The sequence below is a fragment of the Varroa destructor genome, unplaced genomic scaffold (assembly GCF_002443255.2).
Source record: "Varroa destructor unplaced genomic scaffold, Vdes_3.0 BEIS01000001.1, whole genome shotgun sequence".
NCBI classification, from domain to species: domain Eukaryota; kingdom Metazoa; phylum Arthropoda; class Arachnida; order Mesostigmata; family Varroidae; genus Varroa; species Varroa destructor.
The window spans coordinates 34588465-34613748 of record NW_019211454.1 but is presented as its reverse complement, the minus strand read 5'-3'; the positions used below and the strand labels follow the sequence as shown (position 1 = coordinate 34613748).

Genomic DNA, 25284 nt, shown 5'->3' with positions numbered 1-25284 from the left:
ACCCATTCATCGCTCCTGCAGCTTGGTTTGGCAGACTCCGACTGCACTTTCACGGTATCACTGTTATGCCCGGGTCATGTGCTCACACTTACATTACGAGATGCTCGTGATTCCCAGTTCGGCCTTTACTCATCCTTTGATATAATGGCACGTGTTCGACCGGATTCACGTCGAGTGATATTCCACTACACAGTAAAAGAACGTGATGGTTTTTTACGTTCCCATACGAAAACCGTTCTCGTACTTGCCGCAACACTTTTATCTGAATCACCTCGGTGTATTGTTAGCAGTTTCTTTTACAACACCATTAACGAAGTGTAGGAGAAATGTTTGCTGGACTCGTGGAACCAAACTGTCTGTAGACAAGGCTATTACTACTATACAAAAAATTTCAAAACACAAAAAAACAGGCCCGTCTCCAGCCTCCAACTCTCGAACTTTACAAGTGCTTAGGCCATTTGGGGTTAGGGTGTATATATATATGGAGAATTTAACGGAGATTTTCGTCGGTTGGTCTATAATGGCCGCTCATTTCGATACGTCGTTCGAAAGTCCTTCAGTAGCGCTTTGCCAGCCACTCTCTGACACGGTGTAGAAACCACTACAAGTCGCTTCATTTATAGCGCGCTTCTCCTGACTGTGTTATGTACCCTTTTCAATTTTTTTATTATTTCTGATAAATTAACCACCTAACCTTTCATTTAATAGGCTATTTTGTCAACTGTACATGTTTGTATTGTATTGTATAGGCAACATTGTTTGCCATAATTTTTGTCGTGTAAGACCTTTCCCAATGCAAGTTGAATTCCCATTACGAGCTCACGTATAGCCAGAGAAACACGAAAGCTAATGAAATCCACTTGAGAATAATCTATAATTGTTATTGAAAAGCGATAAGTTTTATGCTACGTCTCGAATCAGACATCTCTATATACAACGATATATGAATTTTACATAATATCTTAAACGTTCAGAAAGGCTGTGGTGAACAGCCATTGCACCGCACTACTTCGAACAATTTAAGACGTTTTCCGCCAAATTACTGCATGTGCTATCGTCAAAGCAGAAAAATGTAGCTTTTACATAAAAAAAAACCGTATGCTGACCCATAATTTAGGTGTGGATCAAGCCGAACAATATTTGAAGTTTTCCTATAAAGAATTTTATTCTTGTACATCCCACACAACAGTCATAGTTTACAATACGTGAGAAGTACTACTCAATAGCAGGCAAACCTGTTCCTCTTAATCTCAACATCAGGGAGCACACGATGATTATGGTTTCGTAGCTATGTACGCCGCTGGAAAACAAGGGAATCCTGCGCCACCCGGTACGATCGGCAGCTGCAGAGTCCCAATGTCAGACCCAGTCGAATTGAACCGCGCTCGCAGTATACCAGAAATCACCGGTATTGCAGGAGGGGTATTCCACAGCGGTCCTTCAGGAGCATCTGGAAGTTCTGCCGGAAGCAACAGCCGAGTGCTCAACAGCGTCCTTATTGGCATAGTAGACGAACCCGGATTGACAGGAGCTAGTGGTGGACGGCCGCGCTCTATGCATGAACACCTATTCAACTCAACGAGCGTACAAAATACAGCTCACAGCTTACCAGGTAAATGGCTACGTTTATGTCACCAGATCTCGTATTGTGGTAACTAGTAACCAATCTTAGGAACTGACGACGGGAGCGTCCATATCCCAGTTAGCGGCGCGGGTAAAACTGAAAGCATTGCAACATTGCCAAGACAGACTATTTCTTTTCTCTATATTAAGATAACGGCACCATTTGCTACGTGGTTCATGTCTCTATGTCGGCAATTGGGTTATAACGAAGGTGTCTTATCCACCGCACGCAGTAGAGTTTTGCTATAGTTCACTTGATATCTATGCAGAACTTACAGCGATAAGTTCTAGCGGCTGTGTTATGTAATTGGTTGTTTAGTTCCTAATTCAATGCAAAGAACTTTTACAGTAAGATAAAGACGACCGTCCTAGAAATTGACTAGTAATTCAATTGAAAATCATTATTCATATACGGTCCAGCTACACTGATGCAGTATAAAACTATGCCCGAAGGAACCCTTTTTAGAAGGTCTCCACTTAGCTTCAATGCGGAAGTCTACTTTGCATTGTTATCGATTTGCCCGAAGCACGTTAAAAGCCTGTGGTTAGCTACTTTAATTTGTCATTCGTGGTCTGCTTAGCGGCCAATATTAGAACAGAACCAGCGCGTTTAACACTGACAAGATTGTAAAAAAGCTGGGCAGTTTTCCTAATAAGGTCAACACAAACAAACAAGAGAAATACAAAGATGAACCTCATTGCGTATTCGTCATTGTAATATGTATCTACTCTATAAAAACCGTAAGACTAAACCGATATTTTACCTCGAAAAAAAAACCCTAATAGCGGACTGGTTGTCTCTATAAGTGGCTCAATTGCCACAGCGGCATCAAAGATTAATACCGATCACTTCTTTACATGGGTATGTATAGGCGTTGCACTCAATTCGTGTATTGAGCTAGTTCCTAGTGAGCTTTCTTTATAAGGACCATATCAGGACCCTCATGTAACCACTTAGCTTGGCCAGTTCCGTTATTTCAACCACCATCCTATACATACCCTGTATCACGTCAAGGAACGTGTCAAGCAGTCACGATACGGATCAAAGTTAGATGCAGCACTGACTGCTACATGCTGAGTCGAAGATCTTGAATGTGACGAAGCTCTCAACAAATTTAATAGTCGGATGAGAGCACGAGATCGCATGAGGCGTTGTACACACTACAAATATGGTTGTAGTCGCCATAAGCAGGTAAACCAGGTTACGTTTCTCAATGGTGCAGTCGCAGCCATCGACGGAGTTCTTCAGGTTCAACCGGTTTTGTTGGTGTTTACGCAGGCTTAAAATAATTCCCATTTTGGGCCATGATAGGATGATTATCAAGACTCGCCGAGCGGTAAATCCACGGACGTCGGCCTAAATTTAGAGTGGAAGCTCAGTTATCTTCAAGATAGTATTTCGCACGAATGCGACACGTGTCGTAGTGTATCGTTATTAATTGAGTCAGGACTTTCTATGGATATACAGACGGATACAGACGGATTCTTCCGTCTGAAGTACAGCGAAGAAGTAGGCGACAGCGGCTAGTGCAACCGAAGTAATAACAAACGTACTGCTTACACAGAACCTATTTTTGTCAGTGATTTGAAGCGGCGCAGTGTGAATGTAAGATGCCGTGGGGTCCATATATGTGCACCACAAAAGATGGTATCGTACAATACTAGCCCGAACAGATAAATACAGGTTACTTCTCGAAGTTGTGGGAACACTAAAATGTAGAAAGCATTTTTGAAAAGTTCGAACCCTCTGTTTCGAGTTTTACATGTCCAGTACCGCCGTCATGGGTTACATCAAACCTCTGGCTCCAGGTAGAAAATGCAGTGTGTTTGTGTTGGGGTTTGAACCTTGTTCTTAATGTCAGCAGGCAAACACGTTACCCCTTAACCTATGTGGACAGATACGTGTAACCCGATACCGATCTCGTGGATGATGTCTTACACCTTTCACCGTACATTGTTTTTAGCGCGATCTTTCAAATCGAAAGTGCTTCCACGACTGAGAAGATCTCCCGTAGCTTTAAATATATCTGTATGTATGCTATGGTTGTGTTGATTGGCTGCAGTTGCAAACCCCTAGGAACTTCAAACTGCTTAATGCTACGGGAAACTAAAAATCTATACTCCTAGTGGTGCATTTAGTTGACTGATGAATGAGCTATTCAGAGGGCAGGACCAACGCACAGTATTCGAAAGGCGCAAAAATTTGAAATTCTAGCTATATATAAATAAATATTATAAACAGTGTAAACGGCACATTACACTAAAGGATTGTTTTTTTTTTGTTTTTTTTTTTTTGTAGAAAAAGTGACTACGACTAAGACAATGCTGAATTTGACAAATTTAGTTGTAGGCTATCTCGCCTGTATGTAACACGTCCTAAATACAAATAAGGTATATCATGTGTTCAATTCAAATTCAGATTCAAGCATGTTCGTCTTCGAAAAATGATCATTTTTCTGTCTTGCGAACGCCACGGCCTTTATCTTGTCGGCGTACTCCTCTTTTTCTAGGACAAGTTACCTCATATTCGTTGAAATATTTACGTATAATTCGGCGCGTGTGATTGAGCCTTTTTTCAGCGGCATGTAAAAATATGAATGTAGGTATTTGTTTGTCTTATTTCTGTGGTAAGGCAGATTTGTCATCACATAGATTCGATCCGTTGTATTGGAGCCTTACAACAAGTGCTCGGAAGGATAATCGTTCAAGATCATGCGCCATTATTATGGTAATCAATAGAGTTCCAATCGAGAGACATTCATTATCGATGTCTTGTGGCAGAACTTAATTCGCAGTTTGCTAAAAAAAAAAAATATACCAAGAGAAGGATTCAATTAATAGGAAAGAAAAAAAAACAAAAAAAAAGAATATATTGGCTCGGTCAGTCTGTCGAGTGATCATCCTGATGTTGTTACATATGCGTACATTGATAATGAATTAGTTTCAAATTAAATAATAGAAACTTATTCAGGAACGATCTAAATTCAACGATTTACGAACGCTCCACGTGGCTGCTATAATTTTGGATTCCTTCGTAGGTTGTTTCTCGTAGATAGCTTTTTGGGAACAATCGCCTACAGCGATGTTAGTTTGAAATATGGCCCTGATACTTTGTTTTCATTGTGTCGTACAACGAAAACATTCCCTACGGAGGACAAACGGTAGGGCAAAATGAACAGCTCGACGTATTTGCGTGGGACATGAGTTCACGATCTATTCCGATCACGTACTTGCCAATGCGGCTGCCGCCATTTGGACTATTCTTCGGGCGACTGGGTTCGAGAAGTTCAAAGCGATACGACTCGTAGATGGGTGCGCTTAATTAGTTGCAGTCATAACGAGCTTTACGGATCACATAAAAGCCGTTTCATAATGTTATTTGTCGTTCTGGAACTATCATTGAGACGCCTAATTAGAATTCTTTTCAGAAGAGCGTTGAAAATCGACCCGCCAACGAAGCGAGTTAAGTTATACAAAAATATCCGTTTTTTAGTGACCCAGGTCGCTCGAGCCTTGAAATGGCTTTATCAGATAGAGACGCAGCATTAGGCTCTTCTAAATAAAAAAAAGGAAAATAATAATTCCCATGTTGAAAAAATGTGCTACACTCATGGACCTGATTCGACACATATGCCACTTCCTTAATTTGTTTACGTTTAACTTTGGAGAAAGCAAACACGGGCTTATGCTTCCAGTAGAGTTATCGTGAAGATCCAAAGACAGCCTATCAAACCTTTATGAAGGAGCCTATTCTGTTTGATGTAGGAAGCTGTCTCCTACGTATGACTGAATCGTCGACGACTGAATTTTCGCAGCTATCTAAACACAGTGTTAGAAAGATGCGATGTGTTTCGTTCATTTCACGGTGTGTCCGGTAAGATTTCAAGACACGACAATTGAAAATTATCACTAGCTGGGTAAGGGCAGAATACAACCACGCGTTATAGCCATAGGTTTTACTGTACCAACTTGAGTGCAATAAGTTCTTCGAAGATAAAGAGGTTTTTTTAATAATAATTTACACTTATTATTCCGTAATCTATATTGTGGAGTTGCACTTTTAATTATAGTAGCTTTAGTACGGATGGGATTCGCATGATTAATTTTCGAGATGTTATCAAAAACTGAAGGTACGTAACCTTTAATTGGGTGAGCGTACAGCTAGCGTTTATGTCTCATTCAGAAAAAAAAAGTACTTTTACGTCTGGTGGTAGACTAGCGCGGACGATAATGGTGGCCGCCTGGGTGCATTCAAACTATGCTGTTTTCTACCGAGCGAAATAAGATAAAAACTGGCTCGGCCCACAACCAACCCAATAGACGACGCGCTCTATGAAAAAAAAAAAACGAATTTGCCCTCTAGAAGCGTACGTATTTGTCCCTATTCTAATGAGCTCCACCTTCTGCACAGGTCCTTCCAAAATGCAACCCACGAAAAATGGGCCCAATTTACGTATTGGGCTGATAAGGAGTTCGCTGGATTACATTTTCGGTTTAGACAAACCCGCCGACAGAAACCTAGTAGACGCAATAAGTGACGGATTCTATGTAATAACTAGGCACAAAAGCAAAAGTTCAGCATTTTCTGAGGAAACGCGCTTAATTTACCTGGGTGCGTCCAGTTCCATACGAGAAATTTTTTCATATATAACATACATTTTAGACACTGCCGTGGGGAGCGGTTCTTCCTTTAAAGTAGTATTATGACAATGCTGCTTGAGAGGCGAAGCGGGCCAACTTCTATTTCTCAAAAGAAAAAAACCCAACAAACTTTATTCAGAGATGTTTATAGTTGTGTTAACCATCTACAGGCTAAATGATGAATCTATGTTACGCATGTATTCATTACAGTGTCATTGCCGGACATGTGAATGTAACTAACTAACTAACACAAAGTCCATTGTAACTTTGCTAAAGGCTTAAATCATTTTAGAAATGACGACCTTGCGAACGGTCTCCGAACAGAAACAATAGAGCTAAAAGCTGCAAGCGGCAATATGTCTCGGGAATTATGTCAAACATCTGGGTACGTGTATGAATTCTCGAGAATTGAGTCTTTCGTCTGGATCATTGATAATATCGCATGAGATGCTGTCCATATAACAAGCACAGAACGTAAATAAAAAAAATCACGTGAACAACAGCTATGGCCAGGTAGGTTCTTTTTTTCTTCGATACCCAGTTAGCCGGCTGTTGCCATTGGTAGAGTACCTAAGACTCGTGCAGTCTTTCTGATGCTTTCGTAAGCTGAACATAATTAAACACTATTATTAAGATGATTGGAACAACTTCATCGGGAAATTCACAGAGTTTAATGTCGATTCGGCACGGAAGTTAGGCCATTGGCGGCGTGAGATCATTTGGGTTGGACACTTTGGGTTTGGTTAGGCTTTAATGAGGAATATTGATGCTGATGATGCAAACAAGAAGAGTATAACTTCTGTTGCCCATTGTCGACTAAAGTTGTCCTTATATTTGGGTGGACTGCGGATTATACAGTGCCTGTTCATCGTCAGGACGCGTTGCTTGAGCTTATTATTGTAAGAACATTAGTTAGAGAGCAGTAACTATATCTGTACGAGGTCAATTTCTTTGATGATTTGTTGCTTTTTTAAAGTTTCTCTAATTATATGCATGTACATACAGTTAATCTGTTCGGCATTCAGGTCATGTCCGAGCAAACTCCCAAAGCGGGAGTTTTTGTTTTGCAAAACCTAAAGTACTGTTATGATGCCTATTTCGTGTAGACTAATCTGATATAGGGCATTTGCTCTGGCTCCTTCAGCGTCTTTACTGATTGGTTTGCCTGATCCATGTTTAGAAAAGGTATTCATTCCAGTAAGTAGACGAAGTATTCATTCTATGTAAAATCGAAAGTACAGCTTATTTACCATACAATAAGATTTTGTACCGTTAACTAGATATATGTTAAATGCAATCATGCAGAAATAATGGGAACATATGTATATACCTGTATATCTGGTAATACGGCTTTTGCTATAGTACTTACTCTAGGAACTTCTGATTCAAGGTATTCTATCTCTATTTGAGTAAATTAAAATCCTCTATTCTAGCCTGTGAGACAAATAACTTTATGCTACTAATTCATTACATTGAAGCGAAATTTACATACATTCACGATTTTCCCCAATCGCACTGTGATCGCTGATAGGTCTGTACAGTGGCCGGTATGATTACCCCTCTGGCGGCACCTCAGGAGCAATGGATCTTACACAGCTGAGCCATCTTCAGGAGCCAACAAGCCATTCGTGTAATTCCAGCCCTCAGAAAATACTCAATAAATTTTCCAAGACATTCTCGCTTCGTCGAAACAAAAAGAAGCCGATCGAAAAGGTATGATTTCGATGTCTCTCCATAAATGCATATGTAAATAATGAAGAATGATCTTAGAGCTTTCCGAGAAACGTCATAGTTTATTAGACCCTTTAAAGTTTTGGCGCTGTTCCATCACTGAAAAGATTATCCACAAGCTTTAATAACGTACGTTGTTTAGTTATACGTTATTTGGCTTTATCTGCACAACTTATACGGCCCTAAGTTTAGGCGTTTGCGATTGATAAATTATAATAATTTTTTTTTTTTGTATTTTGTAAACACGATTAGAGATTAGATACTATCGAGTCGTTTCGCTTACATTCTATGAACCGCTTCTCGTTCGTTCGTTCGTTCGTCCGTCCGTCCGTCCAATCTGCCGCGCTGAACATTAATGCCAACTCATGCAACCTTCCCTTGACCAAAAGTAGGACTACCCCTTTTACTGTCGAAGATGAGCTACAATGATTACCTTATTTGTTACTACAATAATTTGCTACTATTGTCTATCTATAAATACTGGGACGGCCATTATTTTTGAGAAGATGAGTAACGATCACCAGTTGGTTTCACTGAGCAATAGCTAATATCCGATACTGATATAAGGTACACAAAAACAGATCATTTTGACGAGCACTCTATACCCACACTATATAATATGTGTGAACAACGCCTAATACCGACTTAAATAGAAAAAAATAACTTTTTATGAAAATACTGGCGAGAAGGAATAGAAACGGCGGTGGTGTTAGCATTAACTAATTAAAAAATTTTAATCTTGGTTGAAAAATATAATATCGAAAGAGTTCTACACCTAGCAGCATTTGGTATGCAAATGTTTTTAATGATCGTATGTCTTGAGATATCTTCAATGAAATAATATGTATATGTGTATACGATTTAGTTTTGTCTGGCAAAATGAAGAGTGTCTCGTAGCCATCATATCAGGGTCACTGAAGTCTCTTATACTAACTTTCTCTTTTCTTCCATCCAAATGGCGGTATTTCATTTTCTGTTTTGTGATTTTATGTCCCATTGTTTGCACCACAAACAGCCAACTGTTTAGTCTTTCTCACCTTTTGAAAGTTCTGTTCTCCAAATAGGTGTCGATACGCAATATCTTTTTTTTTTTATGTAATACAGCGTCATGCATTAAATTGGTACTCAACTCTTACTATTCATTGTATCCTTGTTGTGTGTGCTCTCCTGTACTATGTTCTTAGGGTTATTCCTTGGAATCAGATGTGCCGCGCGCGATATCGGCGATCCGGTCAGCTAATTCCACAGCGGGCTTCAATGGCGTCAGTAACAGCGATAAACAGCCAACGGGAGACAACTGTAGTGACGGAAACGGAACGACACCGATGTCGCCACAGGGGCTTGTTCTTCAATCCAATAACGGAATCGCTCATGCGGGAGGCGGCCGTGTAGAGCACTCACCTTCACTGAGTAAAGATTCGGGTATTCACCTCAATTCAAATAGTACCGAGGAAACAACGTCGTCAAAAAGTGGTTCGGAGGACGGTAACAACTCCTTCAACCCAAGGAGGTCTCGAGCGCTGCAGAGAACCTCTAGGAGACAGCTCAGGTATGTCGTAGATCAACAAACACGTTGCATAAGAAGTAGACGAATTAGCATATTTTGAAAAACGGTGTTAGCAACATTTGTCTCTTTATTGTCTTCAAAAAATGTGGCCATTTCATTATGTCTATCTTGCACCCCACACATCTGTTGTTCAGTATGTGCTGCAGAAAATCTTCGGTTTCCACAAAATACTACCATTTTATATTGGTTCATTAAAGGGAATTGTTACATGTGCATTGTAAAAGTTGATAATGTGCGCTTCGCTTGTCCGAGATGTTTGTCAGATAGATAATCGGGCCTATTGCTATAATGATGTCAAGTGGATAGGCTTAGATTATGCTCATAGCAGGATACAAACATGTTCACACGTTGAAGTATTTCACAGTGCAGCATATATAATATGGCACATGCTTCTCATTACTTCAAAACTAACACCCTTCGAAAACGTGACTGATATTACATGAAACGAATTGTCAGACATCGCGTTAGCGATTACACCTGTCGACTTGCTAAGTGATACGACCCTTTTTCTTAAAGCGTGTTCGGCTATGTTTCATATTTTTATGACGTTCTCTCATGTAATCGCTCTTTCGAGTAGGCGCTCTCAGAGTCAGCCCTGCGAGATCAACACCTCCTCGGAAGCAGAGGATGATGACCTGACGGTTTGTGCCGGACCTTGGCCAGGAGCGGGTGCCGTTGTATGTGAGCCATCGGGAAGCGATCAAACGGTGGCGTATGTCGAAGCCCTTTGGGACCACATAACACTTGATCCCGAGGAGTTGGCGTTTCGTGCCGGCGAAGTAATTCGAGTTTCAGATCGCAGTGATCGTGATTGGTGGTGGGGAGCGCTTGGTACCAATGAACAGCGGACTGGATGGTTTCCCGCAAACTTTGTACGGCTCAGGTAGGGACCGGTGGTGAAGAGTCATTTGTAAACGCATTGAGATATCGCTGGAATTTAGTTATTTTACTCGAGGTCATCTTGCTAGTGTGTCACACTGGACTATATACGTACTACCTTATTTCAGAGTCAACCAAGAAAATAAGGATCGCGTTCACGGGGCTTTACAGAGTTCTACGGGCCTTCATGAAATGAATCGTATACGGACTAAGGTCGTCCAAGAGCTCATAACTACGGAACAGGATTTTGTACAACACCTTAGGGATATCGTCGAGGTAAAGTCGGCGCAGAGTCTGGTACTCTCCAGAGATATTACTTTTGTTCTATATTCTACCCAGTGGAGATACGTCAGAAATTATTTGTGCTATACTTTTAATGGTTGTCATCTGAAGCAATCGAGACTGAACGTTGACTCTGTACGGCATAGAACACGGCTACACTTCTGTTACGCAAGCTGACCCCCCAATCTTTTCAATGCTTTGCTTTAGTGATTAGAAAACGCTGTTGTTATAAATCCAGTTATTTTTAATTATACCGAAATTAGTGATCCGTTTAATTTATTTGCGAACATTTCAATGGTGTTACTTATATCAAACCACATGAAGGGTCCATACATGCCAATACACATTATTTTGTATTAAATAACACACGACGAATATATGGAGTGAACTCGCCTCGTGTAAAAGACAGGAACGTCAGTGACCATGTCACGCACATAGCACTCACTTGTATAGCCTACATACATATATATATATATATAGCAGGACATAAATATCGATTTTGTGGTAACTTGCACTGTAACATTTCCCTTTTAAGGGTTATTTGCTGCGGTGTCGTAGCCGCCCCGCGATGTTCACCGCAGAGCAGGTGGGAACAATCTTTGGTAACGTGGAGCAGTTGTACGTCTTCCAGAAGAGCTTCCTAACTAAGCTGGCCAGCTGTGTCAACCCGCAGCAACCACATGCCAGTTGTATTGGGGACTGTTTCTTACGATTCGTGAGTAATCGTATCAGTTACGTGTTTAATTAGTACCCCAATCGTATACGCAAACAGTAAAGGTAGTCTCATAATGGGTTTCAGTTAGCGAGACTTAAAAATGAGAGGGCTTAATTTTCACTCGTTAATCATACATGCATCTGTAACTAAGGTATCTATATGTCCTAAAAGTCGTTGTGGAGCAGAGATGGCCTCTACCTGGTCAAATGGTTAGGGGCCCTGGTTGAGCTTTCTTAGAAAGAAAATCTACGCCTTTAGAAACAGTTAGTCTTAGCCATTTGTAGTGGCTTTCAATCATCTGTATTGGTATCTTTATGTATTTCAGCGCAAAGAATTTTCAATATATTCCGAGTATTGCAACAATCATCCCCTGGCAATGGCCGAATTGGAGCAGCTCTACAGGCAGGCAGAATACGCGCACTTTTTCGAAAATTGTCGCCGTTCTCGGGGTGGCATGAGCGACATCTCGCTTGACGGCTTCCTACTAACGCCGGTACAGCGTATCTGCAAGTACCCATTGCAGTTAGCTGAACTGCTCAAATACACGCCTCCTGGACATCCCGACAGGGCACAGGTCTCGCTTGCTCTCGAGTCCATGCGAGGTGTTGCGCATATGGTTAGTTGCTATAGGCGTTTTGACCTCTGAAACCTGACGCGGCGCTCTTGACTGTATCTATTGTGGCACGACGTTCAAATTCTGCTAATTATTTCGATTGCTGTTGCTTACCGTTGGTATTTGTATAGGTAAATGAACGTAAACGCCGAATGGAAAGTCTGGAAACGTTAGAAGTATGGCAGAGGGCCGTTCTGAACTGGGAAGGACCAGAACTGATCGAGACGTCGTCGCTGCTTATTCATAGCGCGGACGTCACCCGCTACACTTTGAACGGTCAGGCAGGTGGCGGAAGCGCCGGTGGAAATGACGCACTTCAATCCTACAGTAAAGAAGTTGTTACGATGTGGCTTTTCGATAATGTGATCATTTATTGCCGAAGGGAATTCATACGCAGCTCGCTCTCGTATCGAGGACGCATCTATACTAGTGCTCTGACACTCGTACGTCATATTTTATCTATTGTTTTTAGTCAAGTCTATCGATTGCTGTGCTAATTACAATACTGTCTAGGAAATTTTGTGCAGAAAGTTGCCATGGCAATGATGACCATTTAATCAATTAGGTGTGTTCCTGTTATTTATCTCGACCAGGTAAATATCTCAGATGGCAAGGAGCCGAACTTTGGCATAACCGTAAAGAACGCGTTCAAGCTTTATTGCGCATCGACGGAGAAGTGGTTCCTCTTCAGCTGCCGTTCACTTAAAGATAAGACGCGCTGGTTGGCCTCGTTTGAAAGGGAACGCGACATTGTTCGGAAGGACAAGGAGCTCGGATATACGATTACTGAGAACACACGAAAGCTTACTCGACTCTCGATACTCCACAAGGCACGCCCTCAAGGTAAGCCATGAATGGATTCCTATTTTGTGCGCGACTGGTTGCAAAAACCCAGAATCTGTGTTCGAGCAAACATTTTCAAACAATGACTCTATCAAAGAACAAAATATCTGTTTCGTTCAGTTCGCATCGCATCGAAGGAAATTCAAGAGAGCAGTCTTCCTCTAAATTATTCAAGTTTCCTTGGCCGTCTGAGCAGGCTAAGTTTACTAATATTTCTCTAAATCGTATCATGCTGCTCTTCAAGTTCAAGGTCGACGAACCCACCGCCCAGATGTCGCAATTACTGAGGCGCTCGACGTCGAAGAAGGCAAGCTTCCTCCTTTGAAGGACCGATCGGGAAGCTTGCCCTCCCACTTTGCCCCGGACTTTGGCAAAGAAAAAAAATGGTACCACTTTGGGAGCTCGAAAAAGACCGCCAAAAAGCGAGTATGATTTAGGTTCTAACCCTCGGTGGAGGGTATACTGGAACTGCCATACCCAGCAGATCAGCAAGCAGCAGCGGAAACGGTCGCAGCCGTCTGCGGCAATGCCAACGATCGAGGCGCCATTGGCAGCAGGTGCAATGTCGCTATTTTGGACCTGAGTCGAATGCCGTCGCATGCGTCGTCGTCCTGTGAGGACAACAACCCAATCAATGAGGTGTTGTCTACCCGACTATAATGATCCGCTTAAATGATCGGCTCTCCATTGATTTCGATTACTACCGTTAGTGCTGTTACGGTCGAATTGTTATGCGTTATCGTATTTACTGCACTCTACTAATTTGAATCGTGAACTCGGTTAAGCGTAGATGCGTTGGTGACTACTAGATAAGTCACCTGGACCGCACAACGATTAGTGCCCATTTTTCATCAAGCGCACAGACGCTTTTCGTGATTTTTCCCCTGTCGTCGATAGCGCGCGTGCGCGCATTCGTGAAAGTAAGAACTCCAACAGAGCTGGAACAAAATCCATTTGGGAACAACTTAAAGGACGGATCGGGTGTATGCACACAGCGTGCTTTGAGCTCAGCTGTTACAGTTATCGGCTCGGAATCGACGTTTTTACAAAAACGCCGCTTTCAAAGCGTCGAACGCCACCCCGTCTAAAGCGCTAGCCAGATATTGTCTAGTCCGATACACACACTATTAAATTTTATTTCACAGATCTTGTTTACAGGTTGCGAGCCCATATGAGATGCGTATTATCTGGCTTGCTTAGATCTGGATGCGAGTGGCCACACAGGTGACTGAAGAACGTTAGGACGCAAGAATATATACTGGCTTTTCGCATTACCGTATCTCATATTTGGGTTGTTGTAGAGCTCTTAATAATAATTATATGATTACTACTATTATGAATTTTTAGTAACTTTATACTACGTGACATGGTTGAATTTAGTTAGTTAGAAGTTAGGATCTTCTCCTATTTGCTAGGGATATACATGTATAAGCGAATAAGACTAGTTAATGAATTCAGCCCTAAAAAGTTCAACTAGCTGAGAAAAATAACATCGCACGAGTCTTTTAGGATTCAATGTAATACTGAAGTTTGTGATAATAGTCACAAAACGGTCCGCACCAGATAAACAGACGAAACGTACAACCGAGTATATATATAAAATACGTACACAAACTGCTGACTCAAAAACGATCCAAAGACTACGGACCGCCAAAAAGAGCCAGACGTCTCTCTAATTGAATGCTGTTCAAAAAATGACAAGCTTATAAGATACACAACAATGGTAGTCATCATAACTGTTCATTTCCATCAGCACAAAACTAAGTGTCGTTTAATTAGAATGGTAACTAAGGGAAATAGATGACTGATTAGTTGATTGATTGATTGATTGACTGATGACTGACTGACTGATAACAATATCAGAAATAGTGGTAATAACAGAGGCCAAATCTGAGACTTTTGGCTCGACTTATCAGGGTTACGTAACGAGTTGAAAGAGCGGGTCCAGCTAAATGTATTGTGTTGAAGAGAGGAAAAAAGCAAGCCAACGAAGCCTTTCTTAGGAAGGTCAGGTTTAAGTTAACATCTAAAATAAAATCCTGTACGAAAATCAAGTGTTTACAATCTAACTAATGAGTGCCAGTTGCTTTGTTTATACCTGCACACTGCGTGCGTTGATTAACTCAATACGCTGTTAAAATCGCTTAGATACGTAAAACATGCCTCAGAGCTATATTCAGCTTAGTAGTCTTATACGAAGACGCTGCCATGATTGTATAGTCAGTAGCTCAGTCTTGAGAACCTATTCAACTGTCTTGACCAACCTAGGCTGCAACTTGCATAACGGCCAATATATGTCCAACACTATGCCGAGGTAGTAGGTCGAGGCTTCAACAAAGGTCCACAGCATTGCTACGCATAGAAGAGGGCTTAATAGTCATAAGCCGAACGAGTCTGGCTAACAGCCCTCATCCTGTCGTTTTTTATTTTAGAAACTATGGTAATAGCTGCTTTCAATTGTCTCTAGTTTGTAGTCGACAGCATAAACGAGCTTAATAGGGTATTTTAGCCAGAAAATGTTGGGGTTACTCTACAAGCGAAAGTTATCTGGCCTGAATCAAGAGGAAACTTGCTCTGACAATGGATGACATCGTTAGCTATCATTTTTAAATCTAACAAAATCGAAATGTGCAGATTCCTAGCAATATGACGTTCTAAGCTAGACCTGGCTAAATAAGGCTCTCGGCGTGCCTGTGAGATGATCCTTATCATTAACAAGGACGCTCGTCTTCTTTGTAAATAGAGGGTACTCATTATGATGATCATGTGCCTAAAGATTAGGCCACCATACGACACTAATAAGAAATTCTAATTGGACAAAAACGGCATCCTTTCTGTATACCGGGATCCCATTTCAATATTATTACATGTAAAGTATTAATAAATATAGGAAATTTGCGCACGAAGGAAATGTTGCATGAGTTTTATTTTCCTTTACAAAATGTAAAGCGTAACACTAGAATCAACACTTTTTCTGTTTGTTTCAAGAGCAGTGCATATAATACTAGGAAAAAAGGCGACTTCGCCTAACTTTATATGCGTTACGGTGCATCTGGTGATGCTGAACGTGTGCTGAATCCAACCCTTTTTGATATATTGACACCAACGTCGGCTTGCTCTGCGCACACGAAGTGTTCCGTGTTTTTTAATTAACTTATCCCAGGTTACATAAAAGACAGATTGTTTGTTGAAGTTATACAAGACAGTTAAAGTTAGGATAAAGTGCCGACTTTTGTGTTTTATCAAGTTGACGTCAATGAGCTTGAAAGTATATTTACCGTAGACCTTTTGCTGTGACTGCACTTTCACTGATAAAAAGTACAACAGAGAAGATTGTAGTTCCTGTATTTCTACTAATTTTTTTTCAATTTTTTATTTAGCTATGTCTAAATTCGAGAATTGTTTTAGAAAAAAATACAAAAATCTAGAACAAAGTTAGCTATACAATTCGTAACTTTAATACTGAGCATCTATACAAAAAAAAAAAATTAAAGAAGGTACTTTAGGAAAAAATCCAAAAAGTGGTAAATTTTCTCATCTTATTTTATATATATATATATATATATATATATATATATATATGAAACTTCAAATGAAACAATATGTTTTGATAGAAATTTCATGCTTTTCAAATCTTTCCAATAGAAATGTACAGTTGGTTTTGTTTATTGTGGCAGGCGTAGATTCAGTTGTTGTTTTTACTAAGAAAAAAGTTAGTCCTTTTTTCGCAATAAAGCAACAAATGATCATGGCCAATACATCACGTCATTTTCAGGGTTTCAGCGAATATTAGCCATTAAGCACCGTACTCCGTCCGTAGTACGTTCTGCAAAGGTTTGGCGTTAACGGGTGAAATAGGCGAAAGTAACTGAAGCTCGTCAAGTACTTCAGAGCTGTCGTTCCCATATATATATATGTATATATATATATATAGAGCATGTCGGTAGAGATATGGCGTTCTTCGTTGCTGAACGCCATCACAGACGTTTCATTCATGTTGATTACCAGTATAACGAGTACCTTGCGAGACTCTATTCGACACTAAACAGATTCTTTTTAAATATGACAAGATTGTCGAGATCAGGCAGCGCCTCCCGATTTCGATATTGGGAAGGTAGGTCGTTCAGTCGTAGAGACAGAGCAATGAAACACACGTTATCTGCCTATGCTACGTCAACTGATTGGATAAACTATACTAACTGACTTTCCTTGTGGAATCGCCTTGATCATATGCTGAGAGCACGTTCGCCATATAAAATATAAATTTAAGATTAACGGCATAAATCGCCTCTTTCAGTTGGCGATTACACCTCTCAAAGTAGCATATTTTGTGCTTTACTGTATTTTATTGTTTGCTGTTCATGTTCTAAACAGGCATTGAATAAAGCTGTCCAATGGAGAACGTGTCAGCCACACCCCTAAGGTGTTCAGTGCCTATCAGATTCGGTCCTGGAGACTTCTTCGACTGCAGAAACCAACACAGCAAAGTACTAATACGTTTCGCCGGGGCAGGGTCCGTGGCATGGTGCTCGCCATCGCATACTTCTGCTACAATTCCTCTTTGCACTGTCCTCCTATTCCTGATCGTATGAGTAGTTTGTCTTCCTGAGCACAGGCTACTGCCAATGGGCTGCCTCTAGTATTTAAATATTTTAGATTTTATAAAACTATAGTGTGATTTCATATACGAGTGACAATTGGTCAGTTTCTCCGCAAAAACCAGTTTACAAAAACCAGTCTTGCTGAGCCACGGGCGCTATCGGCGCGGTCTCGGATAAATAATGGGTGATTTTAGCACTTCGGCTAAATTTTAGTACGTTGTAAGTGTCGATGCCTGGGTCGCCTGAAACCGGGAACAGGGTTTTCGGCTTGAGACCGAGTTCGAATAAATTCTCCTAAATATGAGTATCCTAAATAGTGGCTGCTCATTGTGAAAGGGGTTTGATTCCCACCGATACATACTGTTTCAGAGTGTGCCACCCGCTTAGTCGATTGTCTCTTTCTACTCGCAAGTCTTACACGAATACATAGGCTACCCATTTTTCTAGGGACCTCAAACGTAGGCGTGTCAAGCGTCTAAAATCGCGATTGCCAGCAGTATTAGAAGGACCACCGGTGGCAGAACAACACCAGTGATCTCCTCGATAGATATCCCTCAACTCGGAAGGCTGTAGTACTACATCGACTACTCCTCGGTTCTACGATATCATCTTTAACGAGCGTCACATCACGACAGGCAGGTCGAAGGGCTTGGATTCGCAAGTTTCAAGAAGTATTATGAAGTCGTACCTATGACGACTATAAATGTATGCCATAAATTAAACTGCCGCTCCTCATTACAACTGAACAGAACTTGGATCATTCTCTTGAGAGAATGATCCTTGGCGTATGTTGCTGATCGGAATAGTTGACGAAGCGACGCAGCATGCCGTTAGGCACCGATAGGCCATGCAAGGAAGCTGAAAAGGTTTAGATAAGCTAATTAAACATTCTTATGTAGCATAGCATGGAAGCGGCAACAGTTTCCGCGAGCATGTGAAATCGTGAACCCAGCTATTAAATGTAGTGTGAGAAGAGCTTTCTCTGTCACTTAGCTAGCAGTTTGTGTGTTAACACTAATTCTGACAATTACATTGTCTAATCGGGTTTTGATTTGTGCGCGTTCCGAAGGATGGATGTGTCTGTCAGGATGTGATGACAGCACAAGGAAGCATCTATTGGGACTTGAATCACAGGCTAACGTACCGTTAACGTAAAAGTTCCGCCCGAGAAATAATTGAAGAAATGCTGTTGAGCATCCGAGTGCACAGCTTGATTTAAAAAAAAATTATCATTACTTTATTATTATTATTACTATTTTTTTATATATAGACTTGGATATTTTTTTCCATACGACATACATTTGCATACGACCGATTGCATCAAAGCATACTGGTAAGCAAACTCATGTGGGCCGAGCTTTGGGCTTATTCCTGTTGATATCTCTACTTACTAATTCTCAATTTCTCCCCTAAGGTTGCGAATCAACCCAGATCTTCATTTAATACTACTATAGGCTTATAAGAAAGAGTGGCTAGGCAGGGACCGCCCCCTCCTAACGAGCCAGCTCCCTGCACGAAAGTATGACTCTTCCGGGCGTCTTCCCGAGTTTGACAAAATATGGTCTGCCACCTTACTTGGTCACGACTTTTTTCGTTCAAGATCTGCTGTGCCAGACTCTCACTTGTACTCCAACGCTCTCGTAATAAGATGATGAAGAATGCAAACCTCTTCATGCTGTTTCCTAGAGAGAATCTTATCTCCTCTGCCAGGTGTTATTCTGTAGTATGGATGAGCGCTGTCTGGGTCGCTAACGTGTGGTGTTCCATTTTAGAACCCGCAATGCAAAGAACACACATGTCCGATGGGGTCCCTGCCATCTGAAAATAGTTTTGTAACTCTTAAGATCGTGTAAGATCATCACCATTTTTTCTTTGCTATACTCTGAAGATCTCGCCTTCCGCATCACCCGTCGAATATCACCTTCTTTTCTTTCAAGTCCCAGGAAATGGGGCCTTCCAGGACCAAGGCCGCGTTTGAACTAATTGCGCGAAAGGTTTGGATAACCTTAAGTTTGTGGGTATGCTGAGTATTTTTAAGTTGCTTCTTGATGGTAAACCTCATAGATTCGGGTATGTCTAGATGGGTGCTCTGACAAACGCAATCAACTCTGCTACTGCCGTGAGACGCATTTTCTCTTCCTGCGGGCCATGGTATTTGCCAATATTCTGACAACTTCCATTAAATTAGTTGATACCTTGGTCACGGCTTGCTTGATGTAGCACACTCCCCGCATTGCGTGATCGAGTTGGATACCCATTTACTTCGCTATTTTTAACGAGCTTACTTTTTCCTTTCTAAAGTGGGTGTGGAATGCTGCAATTTTTCCTGCTGGCGAGTAATAAAACCTCTAACTTGGCAGGGGGCTAAAGGCCCGTGTTTCTTCCACCATATCAAGATCTCTCTTAAAATCTAATTTGCTTTCCTTTGAAATTCCTCTCCAATCGGACCTGTGAAATTGAAACCATCTGCATAGGAAATAATTTCATCTTTCAAAGAAAGACTCCTTAGCGTTAGCACATTATCATACGTCAAGACCCACAAGAGAGGACCAAACATAAGCCCTTGTAGAACCCCAGCTATTATAGAAAATGTAGTTTCTCCATTGATTACCGATTTTTCCTACAGGTAGTCTATAACCAAAAACTCTAAACACTGCACAACTTTTCCTTCCTTCAAACATGCGAGCACTGCCCGCCATGGAAGGCTATTGAAAGCATTTTTTTAACGTCAGTAGAAATAATGTGTCAAACCTTTTCCTGCTCTAATCGAGTTTTCCCTCACGTTCTCAGCCCTATTTAACAACCTGCCTATCGGCTGTTAGCACTGATCTGTGCTTCCAAAAACCTCACTGTCAGACAGAGGAATTCCTCCTTGGACAATGTTTCTAATCCTTTGGTAAATTACAGGCTGTATGCCTTCGTCAATGTTCGTAGCAAGCATACATGTCTGCAGGAATCTTTACCTTTAAAGATTAGCACGATCTACTCCTTTACAGTGTGGTAAGTAACGCCCCGAGAATCTGCCTTGCAACTACAGTGATCATGATAGAAAACTCCTCAAACAGTGCTTGTGACTGAGGTCGGAGTTCCCTCCAGACATGGCGCTTTACCTGTTTTGATACATTCTTCTACCTCCAATATTTTTAACCTTGTAACATGTAAGATCGCTTTTTGAGGGTCTGGACCTATAAACTCAGCTCGATCAAAAGGCTGGTGAAATACTAAAAAGAAGTATTTTTTTATTTCTCTAGCAGAGTTTATTTACCCTGCCGGCTTTTCCTCTTACGAAGTTATAAGGGCAACCCCATGAGGGTTCTTGCATTTTACTCGAAACCTTCTCCGGCAGTTGTTTCTAATTTCCAATAGCCTCTTAGAATGCGTTTAGGTAGTTGCCGGTTCTCATTTGTTCAAATTTCTTCCTAGATCGGTTACATGCTGCTTTCAGCAATTTCTTCATTTTTTACTTATGAGACTTTTTTACTCCGCAGATTTCTTCTAGGAGTCGCTGTGAATCCCTACTCTGTGGGTCTCCATGTTTCTGCACCCAGCGGTTTATGGCCTCTCTTTTCCCTTTTTCCCAGGTACGTTCGCCTCGTTCTGCTATCAGGATCATTGCTTGGTTACATGGAATATACAAAAAACTATATAAGATCATGATCGCTTAGCACTTCCTTCTCTTCAAACACTTTTCAGTCATCAAGTCGGATCACTTGATACATTTTGCAGCTGCCAATTATCCATACCTCTGATACCGCATTAAGATTCCGAGCAATGGTCATTGGACTATCTCCTATTTCTGTCTTCGATTCCTCTACACCCGTCTTAAACCCCGTTAAAGTCTTCAGTAATTTCGTTCGGGTTACAAGCTAGCTGCCCAACCTATTTGTCGCAGTGCCTTTTCTGTCTTTTATGCACGCTATACCATGGAGACTCCATGTTATCTGCCAACTGTTCCATAGACCAATGTTAGACTCGCCAATAACTACTATGTCAGCGTCAGCCATTTCTTTGGAGCAAGCTCTTCGGGCAGATCGTGAGAGACATAGCCTCTTCTATGCTTCTGTTCCAGTTCCCTTGGGGGCTGTGATCATTGCTTGCTTGCTTTGGAGTCTTTCTTCCCCCGTTATTCTCGTTGAGAGAAGCTATCGTAAGCTGTAAAAGTTTCCGCTTTATTGTTTTGTCTTAGGCGTTCATTCCTGTTCCGAGGGTATCGCTCCCAGCAGCTTTCCTTTGCAACCGATTCACATGTGTCGTTTATCGGTGTTGGGACCTTATTCGCACGTAATTTACCGACGTCATTACCTGTTTTCGCCTGCAAGTTTCCTTTGTGATCTTCTCTCGGGTAGTAGAACCAGTAGAACGGTTCGACTCACCTCTGGCATCGTGGGTAACAGGCCACCATGGCCATGCAGCTTGATTGCCAACGGCTAATTTTGCCAATCATATGTTGATATTAAAAAATCATATATCATGGAATGCATTCAAACATCAGTACATAAATGCTACGTGGATTGATGACGCCTTGTTGTATCCTCAAGCCCACGTTATTGAGCGTATCTATTTTTTCTCTTCTCGTGAATCGACCATATAAATGATTTATCACAATTCAAATTTGGCATCTCCTTAGTAGAGCATATCCCGCAAAGTTCGCTCCGCTCCTACGTTGCTCTGAAGCACCCCTTGAGCACACCGTTTTTGCCGTCGTACCATTTGTACAGAAAAAAAAACCTTTGATGATATATCAGCGTGGACGATGCTGATAGCTGCCATATAAACGTCGGTATGGTATTGTTTTCAAACATGAAAAATGAAAATGAGGATGGGAGCATCGGCTTACGGCCAGCAAAGTTACCCGCTATGGGGAAAAGCAAGCTCTCAACATTATGGAGAAAAGTCTTTCATCTTCTGCGTCGGCCTTCCCTGGATAAATCTCTGACAACTCAGAAACATCAGCCTGATCCTTGAAGGAATTCAAAGGGTAGTTTATGGTGCGACAGGCAAACAGACAAACATATAAGAACCTTTATGGTACAGCAGAAACCTAGTGAACGATATATTAGGGATATCGAGAGATATTGCTATTCCAAAAAAAATATTGATTAGAATGGCTTGAGAAAGTTAAACATTTGCATCTCGTAAAAATGCGTACACCTCAATTTTTAAATAACGTCATCTTTAAAATACATTTATTGATCACCTTAGGGTCAATTTTCGATTTTCTATTGCACTCTTAGGGTAATTCAGTATCTTTTTGTATAATGTTTTTAGTAACTTTCAAAAAGTTGCAGTGACGCTGTTCTCTCTTTGAACTAGAAGCTTCCGCTCCGAGACTCCGGAATGCGCGAGTCTTTCCACGTTGCTACCCATATATGGTACACTAAACAAATTGAGTAAATTTTCCGTCTAGAACGACCGCTTTTGACCTGAGTGGTAAAAGATCCCATGGAACCTAAAACGAAAGTGAAATCTATAGATCTGCTCTATTTAACGTATAAGTGCATACGCGTTAACTGGGCCAGCACCGCTGTTGTGTGGCACTATATATGTAGACGTATGCCGGAGATGAGTATTTGTCCCGCTATTGGCCGACTTTGAAGCCTAATTTCGATGGCAAGACACGAAAGTGGCACGTGTCAGGCATATGAAATTCTGCATCAATGACAGCAGGCTCCCGTCCAATCTGATGTTTCAGTCTGGTGGCGCTGCGTCTTGTATTTTCACCTTCAGTTTTGAATTATTGGATAAGCCATGTTTTATCTTACAAAAATAAAATGTCAATCGTATGATTAATCAGTAACCAATTGCTATCTATGTATTTTAATTCTAACCATCTTGAAAACCCCTTATGGACAAATTGATTTCATCGATATGGCCTGAGGTCCTTAAAGTACTGCTTAACAACGGTACCAAACATAAATCTCGAAACGTAAAATTAGTTTTACACCACACAGTAGCTGGGTAGACAAATTCTATGTCATTTTACTGATATTCGGTAAAGTCAATTATACGATACATTTTTTGTGAAGTTGAAGTCACCGAATTTTATGAAAATTCATAGGAACTTTTAGTCGTCGAATATGGATTTACGAGTCATCTAAACGTCCACAGCAGCAGGTGGTCATCCAGCTCTGAAAGGCTAAATGGGAACCACGAAAAAAACATTGTTCACAACGGATTCCACGTGACACGGTGATTTCCAACTAGCAAGTATCAATGGACAGCTTCTTCGCCTATCATTGATTGCCGGTATTTTCTACAAAACCGGGTAGCTCAATATTTCAGTTTGGGCCCAGTTCGGTATCGTAGAGCCGAAGGTGCACGGTGAACAAAATGCTTCTAGAATGAATCAATACCCATATATATTCTAATATAAATTCATGCCAGCTTCTAAATACAGAGTATTAGGTATTTAATCTCCTGAAGTGAAGCGAGGATAAGCTGAACTTCAAAAAGCAGTTAGTAACGCTTATTGCCCTACAAGTTAACATTCACTAGCGGCCGACTTAGAGGTAATGGAATTTCGATACGCGGTCTGCTCAGAACTGTTTGGGACGTCTCTATGCCGGGCTGCAGTCAATTGTTGAAGTTACATATAGCCCCTTTTAAACAAATAGTAATGTCATCGACCTTTTTGTCACGTAAGCGAAACAAAGTTTACGATCGTCAGTTAGTATATATCCTATGTTATTAAATATGTGGCACGCCTAATATTACTCTCTGAAGAAATGTTACCATCACCCAACGTTATTCGAATGATCATGATGGGAGTGATTCAGCTCTGAGATCGTTGCCTGACCCTGTGCATCCGTTTTCTCGCCGTCGGCTGTCCATCATTCCTTTCCTTGTACAAAGTCTAGAACATCACAAAAGAGCTCAGACATGTAGCAGGACGCTTTGCAATCTCTGTTTTATCCGCCATCCAGACTTACTACAACGACAGCTAGAGTTGCTATCTAATACGCTGACGGTCTGTGTCAAGCGGAACAATGTGCCATCCTGTGCAAGGTTGAATCGCATGTGACAGCGGACTTCCGGTGCCATTTCCGAAAGCTCGCAGACTCTTTTCTAATGTGGGTCATTTTGGGCTCACACACAAATTGTCCTTACCCGTTATTGTTCTCTGCTGTATGTTGCTACTGAGCGTCATTATTATTATACTCGGTTTGTTGGTCATTCTTCCCGCTGAGCCAAAGGCCGTAGAGCAGGGCCAATATAATGTCAGTTAGACAGACGGATGTATGTGTCCCATATTGTAGAAGCGTGTGCCAGTCCCACGAAGTTTCAGTGGGTATGTATGTAAGTGTATGTATGCGTATGATCTAGTTGTGACGTGTGGGACACAGGATGATGTTAAACAAGGAACTGCATCTTCTATCGTCATTCTTTTCCTAATCCTATCACTTGAATAAATCCTGCAGCACCAGTAGAGTCGATATCAGGATGTGTCAATGCATAGACCTTTTGAACCTGTTCCTATACACAACTTTTCTATCGGGACCAATTTTTGGATACAATCGAATGATCAAAAATCCAGATTTGTGAAAAGTCTATAGGAAGCTAAATTTTTCTGCAAAAAGAAGATTACTAGCAGTTGTATTGCTGTTCCACCTAGAAAGAAAGCTGTCTTTTGCATAGTTCGTATTGCTTGTTAAGAAATCGTTCTGCCTGTCTACAATGTCCCGTATCATTTAGATTTTTGAGTTTTCATTGGACGCTTAGAACATCTTATTATCTCACATTCTTCATCAAAACAATATCTTTCTTATTAGATTAGTAATACGTTACGCCG

General features: G+C 41.1%; 1 protein-coding gene across 16 annotated transcripts in view; it reads left to right on the top strand.

Annotated features, from left to right (window-relative positions):
• The window catches only part of LOC111243831 (uncharacterized), a 158598-nt gene extending 142793 nt beyond the window's left edge, over positions 1 to 15805 (top strand). For all 16 annotated transcript variants that reach the window (XM_022790013.2, XM_086978190.1, XM_086978187.1 and 13 more), the window contains 10 exons: positions 1261 to 1612; positions 7796 to 7977; positions 9180 to 9544; positions 10140 to 10445; positions 10570 to 10717; positions 11259 to 11438; positions 11764 to 12054; positions 12183 to 12494; positions 12645 to 12894; positions 13139 to 15805. In XM_022790013.2, coding sequence (XP_022645748.1) covers positions 1261 to 1612; positions 7796 to 7977; positions 9180 to 9544; positions 10140 to 10445; positions 10570 to 10717; positions 11259 to 11438; positions 11764 to 12054; positions 12183 to 12494; positions 12645 to 12894; positions 13139 to 13326 — 2574 coding nt within the window. In that variant the 3' untranslated portion in view covers positions 13327 to 15805. The remainder of the gene's footprint in view (positions 1 to 1260; positions 1613 to 7795; positions 7978 to 9179; positions 9545 to 10139; positions 10446 to 10569; positions 10718 to 11258; positions 11439 to 11763; positions 12055 to 12182; positions 12495 to 12644; positions 12895 to 13138) is intronic.
• Positions 15806 to 25284: the final 9479 nt, after the last annotated feature.